This window comes from Nymphalis io, chromosome 11 (genome assembly GCF_905147045.1).
Source record: "Nymphalis io chromosome 11, ilAglIoxx1.1, whole genome shotgun sequence".
Taxonomy (NCBI): Eukaryota; Metazoa; Arthropoda; class Insecta; order Lepidoptera; family Nymphalidae; genus Nymphalis; species Nymphalis io.
This window is the reverse complement of record NC_065898.1, coordinates 9,305,661-9,322,714: the sequence shown is the minus strand read 5'-3', so window position 1 is coordinate 9,322,714 and position 17,054 is coordinate 9,305,661. Positions and strand designations below refer to the sequence as shown.

The 17,054-nt window shown below is 31.6% G+C and overlaps 1 protein-coding gene across 3 annotated transcripts in view; it reads left to right on the top strand.

Annotated features, from left to right (window-relative positions):
• Positions 1-17,054, top strand: part of LOC126771947 (early boundary activity protein 2-like) — a 150,009-nt gene that overhangs the window by 104,498 nt on the left and 28,457 nt on the right. Inside the window, exon 6 of one of the 3 annotated variants that reach the window (XM_050492130.1) lies at positions 12,514-12,657. The exons of the other annotated variants lie outside the window; for them this stretch is intronic. Within the exon in view, the coding sequence (XP_050348087.1) occupies positions 12,514-12,657 (144 nt within the window). The remainder of the gene's footprint in view (positions 1-12,513; positions 12,658-17,054) is intronic. 3 annotated transcript variants of the gene reach the window in all.

Genomic DNA, 17,054 nt, shown 5'->3' with positions numbered 1-17,054 from the left:
TTGTACATCGACCATTTCGGGCTGTTCGTTAAGACTAAAATACTCACATACTGGTGACTGTGAACTCATTTACGAAGTTTAATATTTCAGAATAGGTATACAACATTTTTAGTTTTATTTTCGTAGGATATTAGTATTTATTGGTTTTTGCCTGGATTTAGATAGGACAACATAAGGTTGGGCTTGTAAAAAACAGAATTTTTGAGAAGCAGAAAATTGTGTCTATTCAAACTGAGTATATTAAAACTGAAATTTAAATTTGTATTTTCAAACAACTTACTTAACCAGCTGTTGAAATATTTCAAAACGTACAAAAGTAATAAAAACTGTCTATAATTTTACCTCGGTATATTTCATAAGAATTAATGCCATGTTTATAAAAATGACTTCGCAAATAATGTATTATTTTAAAACAAATTTGGTTACTATAGAAAAGGTTATAGTAAGTTAACCTTAAAAGATAAACGTATGCTATCGTGACTTTTTTCTTTCAAGAGTGTAACCGTTTACGCAGCGCACGCAACGAAAGCTAAAGTGTATACATCTTCATGTATTTTTAACATTGTAATTGATGCTCCAATTCTATTGGTCGTAGCGTGATGTTATATTATAGCCCAAAAATTTTCCTCGATAAATGGGCTATCCAACACTAAAATATTTTTTTAAATAAAACCAGCAGTTCCTGAGGTTAGCGCGTCCGACCAAACAAACTCTTAAGCCTTATTACGTTAGTATAGAAAAATAAAGTTTTGTTGGTTAAATAGTTTTGTTTAACCTGAATATTTTAAAAAAATTGTGCATATGATCATGTATAAAATAAATTTTGGTTCAACCCATTTAGGTCACAATCAAATATATTAAGTAAAACTATAAGCATCACTGGAAGTCCCCTGATAAAAAAGAACGCCTTAATATACTTTTTCACATCAGAATGATATTTCATGCTTCTTACTTTAAAATCACAGACATACATACAACCATTTATCCTATACCTGTAGGATAGCTAGTTAAATATATAGTATCGAAAAACAAAATAAATGTGTATTACATATATTTATGTATTTATTAAGGATCTACAATAAAGGATACACACTTAAAAGTACATTACATCATGGAATAATGTTTTTGTGCAAATATGAGTTAAGTACAGAACAAAATATAAAATGTATTTCAATAGTAATAAAAATTACTAATTTCATTGAAATTATGCCACCTGTGTATTCTACCAACCCGCATTGGAGCAGCGTGGTGGAATAAGCTCCAAACCTTCTCCTCGAAAGGGAGAGGAGGCCATGGCCGAGCAGAGGGACATTAACAGGCTATTACTGTACTGTTACTGTAAAAACTAAAATAATGAAAATAATAATAATACAATTTTAAACAAAACATTATGTATTGAGAAACAATTATTTAAACTTATATAATTCTAAGATTAATATATATAAGTTAGTGTGCTGTTTAGAAAGCGCATTATATAGTCTGCAGATCCTTCCTTAGCAGCATAGTGTCCGAGATTTGAATTGTATGTAGAAATATAAAAGTGATTGTAGACGTTTTTGCGAGATAAGAGAGAAGATACATTAAGATTAATTTGTTGAAGAAAGTTGCTACAATCTAATGTTCCATTTATTATTTTATGCAACATAAGCATGTCAGTTATTATTCTTCTGGAGTTTAGGGAGGTCATCTTATAGTGCTGAAGCCTATCTCAGTAGGTAGGAATACTTTTAAGGTCAGATTCACTGTATGACAGGTGGAAGAGAGAACGTTCTTGGATGCTTTTTAGTCATTTAATGTGTCCATTTTAATGTGGGTTCTAGATTATATTGTTGTATTCAAGGACAGGACGGACAAGTGTGTTAAATAATATAATTTTGGTGGGCGGCTTCATAAAATCTTTGGTATTTCTTAAGTCAAATCCTAATAATTTAAATATATTGTTATAATTTGTTTTTATTTCGTAATAAATATACAGTTTATTTAAATAAGCTACTACCCTAATCTAATAGAATGTATTACAACGAATACGGACAGAGATTAACCAGGTCCCTGTTACCAGGAAACGCCATGCGTCTCCGATATACGTGTGTTCGATGCAAATAACGCAATGTTGAAGTCAACAGCTTGTATAATAAACAAAATCTTTATTTTTGAGTTAGTGATCTGTTAAAAAAAGTATGCATAGCTACCAAATATTTAAATAAAGATACTAAATGGGTACTACATGCTGGTAGTATTTTAAAGCTGATCTATCACTTTGTACAGTCATTTTGATGCACACTACAGCGCGGCAATCGGCGTGCTTTATATATATAAGCGTAGGCGCGTTTAACCGACAATGGACCTGCATAAGCTGAATCCTATTTTATGTGTTTGATCATATAGATCTGAATGTAAGTTACATTGGAAGAATCTGAATATCTGAAACTGATATATTTTTTTAATTTGTTTTTTTTCCTTTCAACTTTCAATCATCACCATTTTAAAGACTATCATTTATAAGCTTAAGCTAGAGTTTCAGCTAATTCAACTGAACAGTTGTTTTGTAGCATTTTTTATCGAATAAATGTTCAACGTGATTCTTGAAATTGACATAACTTTTTATCTATTTATAAACCGATTGAATTAAGCAAATACTAAATTTTATGTGAAGTTTTCCACAATATATTAGTGAAAACCGCATGCAAATCAATCAAGCCGCAACAAACGGACAGACAAACAAACATTGTTTTGGGTTCTATTGCATTGATAAAGGCCCCCAATAATAGTTTTACTCCTATTTTTTTCATGTAGAGACAGCGATCGGTTACATTTTTGTTATATGTATAGATGATTGATATAAAGAGGCTGGTTATAGCCTATTCTTGGTTTTAAGGGAATGAAAACAAGGGTAAAACTACTGTAGCACCAGATCGAATGCAGCCGTATTGCTTCGTTAGAACTTGATATAATAGTGATATGAAATGCGATGATGATGACAACGAAGAATCAGAGTAATTAATTCTATTTTGCCATGTTTTTCGGATATTTGTAATTGATATTATTGATTGATTGATATTTTGGCTACAAAATGTGTTTGTATTGTTCGATTATGTTATCTAATGTTTCATAAGCCGAGATGGCCCTGTGGTAAGAACGCGTGAATCTTAACCGATGATCGTGGGTTCAAACCCGGGCAAGCACCACTGAATTTTCATGTGCTTAATTTGTGATTATAATTCATCTCGTGCTTTACGGTGAAGGAAAACATCGTGAGGAAACCTGCATGTGTCTAATTTCACTGAAATTCTGCCACATGTGAATTCTACCAACCCGCAATTGAGCAGCGTGGTGGAATAAGCTCCAAAACCTTCTCCTCAAAAAAGAGGAGAGGAGGCCTTTAGCCCAGCAGTGGGACATTCACAGGCTGTTACGGTATCTAATGTTTCAGAAAAAATGCATAAAATGCAGTATCCTCTTAACGTGGATCGTGGACGTCTGGACGCTACGTAGCTCCGCCGCTGGATAGGGACTCATAGTGCCAGTCCCAAGCTTGGAACAAGGAGGAGAGTTGGCCGTATGCAATAGTTGAGAACGTGTGATATCATTTGTTTAACATAACTATTAAAATTTAATTTTTTAATTGAATAATATTTTCGCCTACCAACTGAAAATTTTCAATAAAACATAGACACGGGTGCTGTCGTTTTATTTTACTCAAACATTAATATTTACGAAATACTTAATAAAATGAATCAAAACAACTTCATTTTTAATGTGGTAATCATTGAGTGCAGTGAAATTAAGGGTACTACTCGTAGACAGAGAAACTAAGCTTATCTGCCTGCGGTACTACTATAGTGTGAGTGATATACCATTATAAATTGTGATACGAATATTTATATATTGTTAAACTCAACGCTACGACCAACGCGTATATGATTTAGAATAACCTAATATTTATTGAAGTTAATTTGATTATAAATTTTGTTTTAATGTTATTTAACTTCGTAATATGATTTTTACAACGACCGACATTATAATGATTTAACTTTTGTATAAAAAGCGATGTATTTATAATGAACAATCATAATTATTGTTGAACTTGAACAAGGTGGTTACTCTGCCTCTTTAATGAATATTGTTTATAACAACACAACACTTCTTTCGCTATCCTGGCTCACCTTCTGTTTCAATATATTAAGTTTTACTCCTTACATTACATCTACCGATAGCCTAATCTAACCACTAGAGGAGTAAATACAAATAACCAATTTTTGACGTTCAATAGACATGATATAATTGGTTGAGATCATAACATTAGTTTGTCTGCCTACTATCAAATAAAAGCTAAAAAGTTAAATTGAAAATATTAACATTTAACTTATTACAGATCATAAATGCCAACATTCCTTGTCCCACCATGGGTGGTTAACAGTATATTTGGAAAACTAAAACATTAGATTCTTGACGTCGACAAAGAAACTAACGGACCAAGTCCCCGTGCAACCGCGATTGAAACAAAGATAGTATGTCAATTTATGCATATAATGTTGCCATAGTAACTGCATTCCCTGTTTTGGGAGATAAATAATTTTCAGGATTTAATTAAAACAAAATGAGGTTAAATTTTACTTTTTATTTATTTTTTAATTAAAATATTTTTTGGTTTTCCAACTACACCCAAAAACCGTTGCATTGTTTGTTTTTGTTTCCGTTATCAATAGTGTTTCAGTATCTATATATGGTACTGGATTAGCATTCTCCTCAGATGTTGCAATCTAAAACACTCAATTAAATTATTTATAAAGCATGTTTGCCACATATATTCTTTGTTAACCTCTTGACTGGGAATGCATAATATAATAAATTCAAAGAGAATGTTAAATAGGATAAAGAATAAATTAAAATAACATATTTATAGATAACGAAGCATTTAATTTTATTATTGGACTCCGTATTTATTTGTTTACATTGTCATCGAGTCGCAATTTTAAATCTAAAATCGAGACATTTTATTAGGTTTCGCTGTCAGCACTTACATGATAAATAGTTATAAGTTATGAATGATAAAAACTGGAAAATCCTATTATCTTCAGGATTTTAATGCAATATAAGGTTGCGTCATGCTATGGCATAAAAAATCATCACTGAGAAACTACATTTAGGGATAAAACCGTGGTCGTTTTTATATCGAAGATTGTATAATCTTCCATATAAGGATTATTTCTGTCTTTTCACAGGGTTAGAATCGTTTGTCACACAATGAACGCACCAACTGTCCAGTTTGTTTCGCTACTTGAGTATCCGACCTTGATAAAACTAATTACGCGATAAGGGACAAAAGATTTACACACATATAATAATTGGATGGAATTCGGTTGAACGGCGTAGATATCGATGTTCTGCGACGCCATCTAGTGACGAAGTATAAAAAATGCATAATAGAATGGCCTTCTACGTAAAAAAGAAAATGTATAGTCAGACAACTGTCTGGCTATAACTTTAGATTACCGATTCATTGATTATTATTGTAACATACTAATAATTACATCGAACTTTATAACATGGTTACTAGGGCATACCTACTAAAAGCAAATCTTAACCAACATTGTTGCAGCCTCAAATATGTCTCCAATCTATGGAGGGCAAATGTATAATAAAAATATAGGTAAAATTGTAAAGCTATTATTTTATTCGTATCGTACCTGTACCAGTGCTACGAATTGCGAAAATTTTAATATTATTTCGAGTTAAGTAACTAAGTACGTACGACTCTTTTTATACAGAGAAAGTTTCAAGATTAATCCATCACACTGCTTTACAATGTTTGATAAATGAGCAAAAAAAACTAAGATACCGTTATGCTTTATTTTCATATACATAGCTACAGTTAACCGCAGTTTTTTGGTCATGACATTTAAATTTAAACTTGATTTATTATTTTGTCAAAAAAGCTATTAGTATATTTTATACTTTATTTAAAAGTAATTACATATTTTAATTGATTAATAAATGGTACAAATTTATATTAGATCTTTGTCTCCTTAATCTCAACTGTGGTGGATTCGTCCGCTTCTCAGAAGATGGCGGAACGTTCTCAGTTTTGTTGTTCGTGCTTTTTCTGAACCTTTGACGATTTTTATATAACTTTGCTTCGTCCGAACATTTCGTCGTAATGGCGCTCCTGTAATTTTATTAACACAGTCTTCGGACTACAAATACATATTTTTTCATTTACTTAATTAATTCTAATAATTAGTTTTATGTTATCTGTTTCTTTTGTAAGATGGTATAACACAAAAATATTCCATTATCTTAATAAAATATCTTAAAATTAAAAAGTTGAAAGGTACAAAAGTTATGGGATTAAAATATGAATACCAACCTAATCCTTTTAGGAACATTGCACTTTTCAGCGACGGTGTTGACAATATCGTCTACTAATTTGGGGCCCAATTGCTTTTTCGGTGGTTTGTTCACAAACGCCGGTGCTTGCTTTCCAGTTAAGGAATGAGTAGCTAGAATTATAAAGAGTTTTATTTTTAATTTAATCATTTGTATTAATATCCTTTATTTTATCATTTGGTGTCGCAGAATAGTTTTCAGTTTGAGGCAAAGTGACACTAATTATATCCTACATCTTGAATATTAAGGCTGCCTGTCCACCGGAGCGGAGCGAGGCAGCGGAGCGGAGAAACGGATAAATATTAACCAATAAGATTGCACAAAATCTCCGCTCCTCTTTAGTGGACAGGGAATTGCGAACTTGTTTAAAAATTCATACAAAACCGGTAAGCGGAGCGGAGATGCGGAGTAGGGTGGCGGAGCGGGGAAGCGGAGCGAGGAAGTGGAGCGGGGAAGCGAGTGCGGGCTGCGCTCGCGCCCCGCAGTGTGCCAGTGACCAGCGTAGTCTGACTAGTGCATTTGTGGACGACGTAGTGAAGAAAATGGATGAAAAACTTATCGATAGTGTGAAAAAGTTTCCGTGCATTTGGAACACGTCTTCAGATTTTTACAAATGCAATGAAACAAATGATGCTGCAGATGCTGCGTGGAACCAAATAATCATTGAAACAAAAATATCGCATGGTAAGTAATATTATAAATCTTTATTCTATAATACCCTCTAGTAGGCGTATGTTCATATATTTTTTCGATCATTTAAACAAAAGATGCTCAGTGCCATACAAGTCGAGTTAAAATATGATGCTAACTAAACTATAATTTTTTTTATTTAACAGAAGAATACCTAAATAATATCCGATACCTAAACCATATTACTGATTAGAGTTTCTTTTCAAAATTCTAGAATCTTGCCACGGAAACTTCTTGTCACGTGGGTATGGCCTCATAAAATTTTCCATCAATGGGAAAGCTTCGTCTCCTATGAATACGAACGGCATTTTTGCGCCACCTTGATACAATGGTGCCGGCGCAGGTAAATTTAATCTCTTCTCTTTTAGACTCTTCCCGAAAACGCTGTTATCAAAAATTCCTGCGTCAGAAAATCTCCCTATAGAGCCCACATCAATCATAATGATTTTTCTTCTGGCATCAGCTAAACACATCAATACTACAGAAAATCTCTTTTTGTAGTTGAAAAACGAGGACCCAGTTTTCGAGGGAGCCTTGATGTATACGTGCTTGCCATCAAGAGCACCTGTACAATTTTTAAATTGCCATAGTTCATCAAAATCTTTTGCGATTTCTTTCCAGTCCTTTTCGGTTGGTTGCGGCATAACAAGAGGTTGCAATACATTCCATAAAGCATCACAAACCTCATCAACTATTCTCGATACACTTTTCAATCCAATTTTAAAATTCTCTCCCATCGTTGTAAATGACTGACCGGTTGCTAAATACCTAAAAAAAAACCTATTTAATGAGAGACAGAAAAATATGTGTAAGGTTCCATTTTATAAAGAAATAATTCGATTGGTAAGAAATAAGTCTTTATTCAATAACAAAATTCTTAATGTCTAATAATGTCTAAAGCCTCCTAACCCTGTTTTAAGATTATCTCCTTAAGATAACAAAAGCGATTGAAGATGAAGAAAATATATTTTATAAATAGTAACATTTTACAACTTCAATAAATTTTATTCATAATATTAGGATTTTAAAGATTTCTAATTGCCCAGAAAATGTACAAGATAAGTCTAAAATAATACAGCAGTAAGCGCTTAAACTTTAATTGTTTCAAAGACAATAAGTAACTATAGTCGTAATTTTTATGTTCCCTTTTAGGGTACTGGACAATGAAAGTAGATAGGAAATTACCTGAAGGCTATAAAAAATTATTTCACAAAAGAAGATAATATATTTAGATCAGATCTAAAATGTTTGGATACATTAAAATTAATAACTGTTTTTGCTTAATCAAAATGCCATAGTGGATTTTTTGAGAAGACAAATGAAAATTTTACATTATTTGTAAAAAAATCCAAAACTCATTTAATATAAACTGTTGCCAATTTTCTATAAAAACATGCTAAATCTATATTGATTCGATTTTAAGGTTCCGTTGTGCTTTCCGTAGAAAACCTTTTCGCCTCGCAAGTTCTATATATGCTCATGCGAGATGATTTAATATTCATTTATATAATTTGTATTTATTATGAAACGAACAAATATTAAATTTTTATTGTTTATTAGTGATTTACTAGATCGTGAAAAGATTCAATTCACTATTTTTAAATATAGAAATATGTCCAGGGATAAAAAAGTGGTATGCAATGAGACCTCATTATTTTTAATTTTATTTTGCAAATGTTTTAAAAAATAGACTAAAATTTAATGGGAACTAGGTGAAGTCTCTTCGACATTCCAATTACCCACATAACATAAAATAATCATGACCTTATAGGCTAGGCCACCCGCTTAAATTTAGTTCTTTAATTAATAAATGTTTGCGTTTTTATAGTTAATAGATTTAATGAAAATATTATATTAAACATGTATTTTTTCAGACAAAATATAATTACTAAATAATGAAATTTGTATAATATGGGTTAACAAACATTTCAGAAAATGATTTTATTTAACTGTATTTGGACTTAATCGGTTATATTGCTTAGTACAACTTTAGTATAATACTAGTTTAAAAAGATACAGGTAAAAACATTGGTTCTAGAAAAGAGCATCCAATAGGATAAGGAAATAAACAATAGGTTTATTGAGTTTGCCTTGTTATACAAAGTAATGCTTAGCGACCGAGTTTAGCCCAAAACATGTACCTTATATTTTATACCTGGAATTGACAATTTAAAAGCACGGTACTTTGAATAACTGCTGACAATTGCTATCGGATTCTTATTTGAACTGTAACTACTAAACAAAATCGAATCGATAATTTTACTGTTTCTTAGTGAGCATTTATTAAGAAATATTTATTTATTTTAAATTGCAATTCATTTCCCTTTACACAACTCCCATCAAGCTGCACAACAACCCCCATCAAGGTAATTACGAAAATATTTGTAAGTGATAGCTTCTTATTATAGATAGATAACAAATCTGAATAAGGATTAATTTTAATTTATAACGTTTAAATTTTAACAGTCGAAACAAGATCTATTGGCGTCGCCACGCAGGTAACGATAAAACTAAAATGGTTTCTTTTGAACTAAGGATACCTAAGTACCCGACATTTGTCTCCCAATAAATATCAAACAAAAGATTTCGTTACACATGAGACAGTACGCAACCGATGCATTTCTCAAATGTTTTAGATCAAATAATAACTGAAGTAAAATATTATTAGAATATTATAACGACACTATTACTGACTGAACTATACTATATTTATAACTTATATACCTTGAATACACGGGCGAAAATTTGTAAAAAATAATTTAAAAATTTTCAAGCGAGCCACCTAGCTTAATTTAGGTGAATCATATAACTGTAAAAACGGTCATTATATATCTAAGCCTAAATTTATTTAACTGTGACCAGCCTTATAGTTATTAAGACTTATAAAATCTCGTATATTTTATGAATATAATAAATTGTAAGAAGATCGTATATCGATATAAGATCGCGTCGTAGTATACATTTTTGAAGCATTTATTTTTCGACAGAAGCAATCTCACATTAATCAATACGGTTTTTTTAATCTTTACTATATCCTCGTATATAAAATATATAAATGGAGTACCTATGTTTAATATATACCTACCGAGGTACTAGTTAGTATTTGAGTTCTTCAAAAAGTTGTATAAGTATTAAGTATGTATACCACATACAAATGTATCGACAAATAACAGATGTGCTTAAATAATTATAAAAATAATAATCTTCTGCGAAATCGTGAACAATATTATTTTGTCATGCATTGATTGTGTGTAAAAAGTGAGCTCGTCGGGAAAGAACGCGTAAACCTTAAGGCCCACGATAATAGTTTTACTCAAATATCTTGCATGTACAGACAGTGATCAGTTACATTTTATTATATATATATAGTAAAAGACTAAGTGTTCGAAATATACGATTAAATTAAATTAAAAAGTTTATTGTTTTACCTTGAAAACTTTCAACGCTAGGCGAGCCAGCCAACTGACGATGATTGGTCGGCCGCCGAGTTACAGTACTGATTCAAACATTTACAATTATGTCAATAGGTTACGATTAAAAGTGGTATATTAGCTTTGGGTTACCTTCTCCTGTATATAACGTATTCCCTTTTGACTATAGAGAATCAAAAATAGGAAAGAAGCAATGCAATGCTGAATGTTCTATTAAGCCAGTCATAATAGGTTTACTCTTAGCCATTTAAGTCATAAATAACAAGATTTTCTTTTATTTTTCAGCCGCAAATCAATACCCATATATACCCATGCCAACTCTACCCGAGAGGAATATTCGGAATCTTAAACTGACATTCGATCAAGGAACGCAGACCGATCCTGTTCTCGATTATCCTTCAATTGTCAATTTAGAAGAACTGGAAACGGCATTAAAACACTTGTACCAGCAGGTCCTAGCCGTATTATCTAATTTTGAAAAAAATGAAAGACGATCAATAATGGATAGGACATCTGAAGATCGAGGACTAGATGAGAATGAAGAGATTTTAGCAGTAGAAGAACCGACCATTGTTCTTCAAAATACGTCAAGTGTTGAGCTCGAAATGGATGAGATGGCTGGTGGCTTAAAAATACGTAGAGTATCAGCGCAGACTACTAACGCATGTTTGCCATTGTCGGTTAACAATGTTGATATGGTTTGTATGTTTATATATTATTCATGTGTATACATAAGTAGTTAAGTATATAAAATTTAATTACCTCTAAAGTTCGACGTAAACTTGACCTAATGATCCAAATAGACTTTAATATTAGCACAGAATATATAACGTATCTCTCTATCACTGGCGTCCAATGGGTAAAAGTAATTTTCTGAAAGAGACCAGGTGCAGATCTAAAGGCTTTCGAGCTTTCCGAGGCAAGGCTGTTAAAACTGCTAACTTCGGAAGTCCGAGCTGCTACTGACAATTTCTTAAAAAAAATCCAGCAACATTATTATTGGTCCATCCGGGATCTTTATATATGTGCTTTCACAACTTAAAGGCTGCAAACATATTTATATTACATAGGACTCATAATCAACTGAATTATAAAATTTCTATGGTCCTAATTTGATTTCAAAATTTTTAAATAAAAACAAATAGCATTAGACTAAAGTCTTTATTATTTTTTATTATGAATTACGATACAAAATATTTAATAAATTATTATACTCGATTATTTTAAAGACAGCTATTATATTTATTCTATGGTCTATTTTGTATGTGGCGCTGTAATGAGGTGCTGACTATATAATACCTTAATCACCTGTTTATAGGGAAACGATCAATCAATAAATAAAAGCCATTATTGATTAATATAAATTCTAACATAAATAAGTGAATAACGAAAAAAATTAACAACTACCTACTTATACCGACAGTGAAATCAATATAATTATTAAAGTATTTTTAATTCGTAGGTTTCAATTGGAAACGGCAATGTCACCGTGCCTGCCAGACTAATGGCAGAAATCGATTGGACTTCTCACACCTCAGCGACGAGACGATTGTTGCAATCCGTCTTTCCTAGAAGGTAATTACTAATTCCGGTTAACATTTAAATAGAAATTAATCAAATGCATTATTTCTTACATTGTCCTTGTATAATGCTCCGTTTTAATTATTCTTAGTAAAATTAAAATATATTTAAAAAAATATATAGTTTAATTAATAACGTAATAATAACCGAGATTAATATTTGAAAGCATTTTTCATTTAAATTAAGCCTAATAAAATATGGTACGTAAACGAATTGCCTCGGTGGTCAAGTTCGTTTAATCCGCTGCTGATCCTTATTATACATTAATTTAAAAAATGTCCCTAATAAACGAAGTTATTAGAGTCACTTGCCTCAAACTGAAATCTGCGGCACCAAATGTTAAAATAAAGGACTATGTCTTAATACGTTAAGTATCTTTGAAAATATTAATAAAAATGATTAAATTAAAAATAAACCTTTTTAGAATTCTAGCCACTCATTCCTTAACTGGAAAGCAGTCACCAGCGTTTGCGAATAAACCACCGAAAAAGCAATTGGACCCCAAATTAGTAGACGATATTGTCAACACCGTCGCTGAAAGGTGCAATGTTCCTAAAAGGATTGTTAGGTTGGTATTCATATTTTAATCCCATAACTTTTGTACCCTTAAACTTTTTAATGTTTAGATATTTTATTAAGAAAATAGAATATATTTGTATTATACCATCTAACAAAAAATTTTTTACCTAAAACTAATTATTAAAAGTAATTAAGCAAATGACAAAATATGTTTTTGTAGTCCGGAGACTTAGTGTTAAAAAAATTACAGGAGTTCAATTACGACAAAATGTTCGGACGAAGCAAAGTTATATAGAAATCGTCAACGGTACAGAAAAAAGCGCGAACAACAAAACCGAGAGAACGTCCCGCCATCTTCTGCGACATCGGGCGAATCCACCACTGTTTGAGATTAAGGAGACAAAGATCTAAGATCAATTTTTACCATTTATTCAATTATATATTATTCAATTGAAAATATGTAATTACTATTAAATAAAATATATTTTTTAGCTTTTTTTTTTGACCACAATGACTATAATGAATCAAGTACAAATTTAAATGTCATTACCAACAAACCGCGGTAACTGTAACTATAGATATGAAAATAAAGCATAACGGTATCTTAGTTTTTTTTTGCTCATAAATATAACAGCATCGAAATAACCCAATGTAAACATGTAAAGTTTAATCTAAGATCGAGGGTACACATTTGAACATTTGTAGTAGCAGGGTCAACTAGGTACCTACCACTGAGTTTTCATTTTTTGTGTCAGTCGTTCGCGACTGTCAACCATTGTAAAGCAGTGTAATAGATTAATCTTATGACTTTCTCTCTATAAAAAGAGTCGTACGTACTTAGTTACTTAACTCAAAAAAAATATTAAATTTATTATTATTTTAGTAAAGACGAGAGAATTAAAAAAAAAAATTCGATTCATACAGAATTTTCGTGTCATATAAACTACATTCATTGGATGTTTATTCAGGGTTTAGTATTTTTAGTATCGTCTATTATAAGTTAGTTATCATAAAACTAAATCGTTTTTAAATTAATTTTCAAATTAAGCTTTTAAAATTGTCGCAATTCGTACCACTGGCACGACTTACACGACTACCACTGTTACGAATAAAATAATACCTTTACAATTTTACCTATATGTTTACAATACATTTGCACTCCATAGATTGGAGACATATTTGAGGCTGCAACAATGTTGGTTAAGATTTGCTTTTAGTAGGTACGCCTTAGTAACCTTGTTATGGAGTTTGATGTAATCTAATAATCGGTAAGTTACAATAATAATCAATGAATCGGTAATCTAAAGTTATAGTCAGACAATCATCATTGTATAAATACAATTACTAGGTAACTAAAATTCACTAAGGATTCACGAAAAAATGGCGTATAGATTCATATCGTAGACAGAGAAAGTAATAGACGCAATGACGATTTCCTTCTTACTTATACAAGAAAGAGAACGAAAATTACGTTACAAAAGACAAAGATAGAATTATAAAATCTTTTGCTCCTTATCGCATAACTAGTATTATCATATATTTATATATCAGTTCATTGTGTTTATTCTTCAATTTTTGCTTATTTTATATGTTAGAAAACTATTCTAACCCAGTGAAAACCATCCTTATATCATATCGAAGATTATCCAATGGTGCATTGTCGTTTTATTTCATGTTAAAGCGATAGCAAGTAGCAAATTGCCGGCGTGTATTATCACGCGTAAGAACGACGGTTTTATCCCTAATTATAGTTTATCAGTGATGATTATTGATGTTATAGTACGCAACCTTATGTCGCATTAAAATCCTGAACATAATAGGATTTTCTGTTGTTTATTAATCATAACCTATAATTATTTATCACGTAAGTGCCGGCAGCGTCAGCTAATGAAATGTCTGTGAATGCAGTTACTATGGCAACATTATACGCACACATTGACATACTAATTCTGTCTCAATCGCGGTTTGACGGCCCCTTGGTCTATTAGTTTCTCTGTCTAAGTCAAGTATCTAATGTTTCAATTTTCCAACTATGCTGTTAACCACCCTAGGTGGGACAAGGAATGTTGGCATTTATTATCTGTAATAAGTTAAATGTTAATATTTTCAATTTAACTTTTTAGCTTTTATTTGATAGTTTGCTCTTTTACATAATACTATGTTTTAAGAATGAATTAGATAACATATGAAGAATTTTCTATCATTGAGATAGGGTGGGGCTGCGGCCTATCATACTAAATTTTAATTAATATATTTAATATAGAAAAAAAGGATCATGAAAAAAACAGATTCAAAACGCAATTTTTCCCGTACCCATAACGAATATCATAGATTATTTTTTATCTCAACCGTAGACAGAGAAACTAGTCTATGATCTCAAACAATTATATCACGTCAATTGAATGTCAAAGTTTGTTTATTTGTCTTTACTCCTCTAGTGATTAAAAGAGGCTTTAAGTAGGTGTAATGTAAGGAGTAAAACTTAATATATATAAATATTCACATCACAATTTATAATGGTATATCACTCACACTACAGTAGTACCGCAGGCAGATAAGCTTAGTTTCTCTGTCTACGAGTAGTACCCTTAATTTCACTGCACTCAATGATTACCACATTAAAAATGAAGTTGTTTTGATTCATTTTATTGTTTTGTATATATTAATGTTTGAGTAAATTAAAACGACAGCACCCGTGTCTATGTTTTATTGAAAATTTTCAGTTGGTAGGCGAAAATATTATTCAATTAAAAAATTAAATTTCAATAGTATATGGTTAAAAAAATGATATGACACGTTTTCAATATTGCATGCAGCCAGCTCTCCTCCTAGTTCCAGGCTTGAGACTGGCACTACGAGTCCCTATCCAGCGGCGGAACTACGTAGCGTCCAGACGTTCACGATCCACGTTAAGAGAATACTGCATTTCATCTGAAACATTAGATAACATAATCGGTATTCTAAATTTTCAGAACTTAATTATTTTTCAATATTATTTATTGGAACCCACTACATTTATTGGACAAATAAAATAGCCACATATTAGATTGATAATCTTACATACCTGAAACTTGTGTCCCGGTTCCCCTGACCCCAAATAACTAATTCTAATTTTTAGTTTACTATTAATTAGATGAATTCGAGCAATCGGATTCATGAATCCGATTGCTCGAATTCATGGAGAAATATTTCTTTCTCAACTATTTTCCGCTTCTTCTTATTTTGTTCACGGGTTCTAAACATTTTGCTTTCGTCAGCACATTTCGTGGGTATGCTGGTTCTAAACACAAGAAATAGGAAAAATTAATACAAACTGATATAAAATCAATATATCTTTACATTAATGAAAGTTAGTTAAGCTTTACCTTACTACATTCTCTGGTACAGAACAATTTTCTACCACAGTTTAAACAATATCATATCAGGTTTGTCAGGAAAAGCTGGTGAAGGCTTTCCTGTTAGCGAATGAGTTGCCAATGCCCTGAAAAGAATATTGTTCCATGATAATATGAATATCGACTTTGAAGTGGTGAACATATCCAAGAATGTCACTTAAACCTACTTTCTTGAAAAGACAGCTGTCAAAAATTTACGAGTGCGATTCGTACAAGATGTCCAGTCCATGTTTTTGAAAAGTCTGGCTGGAACTGATGGATTTTCGTCTCCAATTAAAACCTAAAAGTATTAAGTTTATCTTCTTCTTCGTCGTGACACTCTTGTCAGAGCGATCGTGGTCGCCATGAAGTATTATGAATTATTCGGCGCAGATGTGAAAATTATTCGCCTCACGAGCCTTCGCCATATGTCCCTGTTAGTGGTAAGCCTCGTGCATTCATGCAAAGGACCGCCAACAGTTGTTTTTATTTGGCCGGTCCATCGCATGGGCGTCCTTCCACGTGGTCTGGTGCCATCCACCTTGCTTTGAATGACAAGGCGCTCTATGGAGTTATTTCCTTGCCTTGATTTAGTTTATATTAATTATTAAATATATTCCGTTTAAAATAAACTAAGGCGCCAAAACCCATACCATTTCTTTATTTGACTAATTCGTATTTCTTAGTTTTAAAGTTCTTTTCTCTTCTTTACGAGCTCTCATGTTACTGTTTGTAAAGTCATCGCGTTCATTTGCAAATGTTGAATCACAGTTTCCAAGAGGACTCTAAAAATAATTATAAATAGAAGTTATTTAGTGATGTCAAATAATTAACATTAAAAAAACTATATTATTAAGCAAGTAATATTTTACTAACAAAGTCAGTAGTAGTAGTTTGTTTTGTTTTACTTTTGTAGGATTTTCGGCGGTATGTGTTTTCCGAATATTCGTCACTAGAAACACCCGATTTATTACATGTTTATTACATATGAAACGGTAATTGAGGATGTTTCCGGTTTCTTTCTTTTCAGCTTTTACTTAAGACATTCTATTTCAGCGTGTAATTCTTTTAT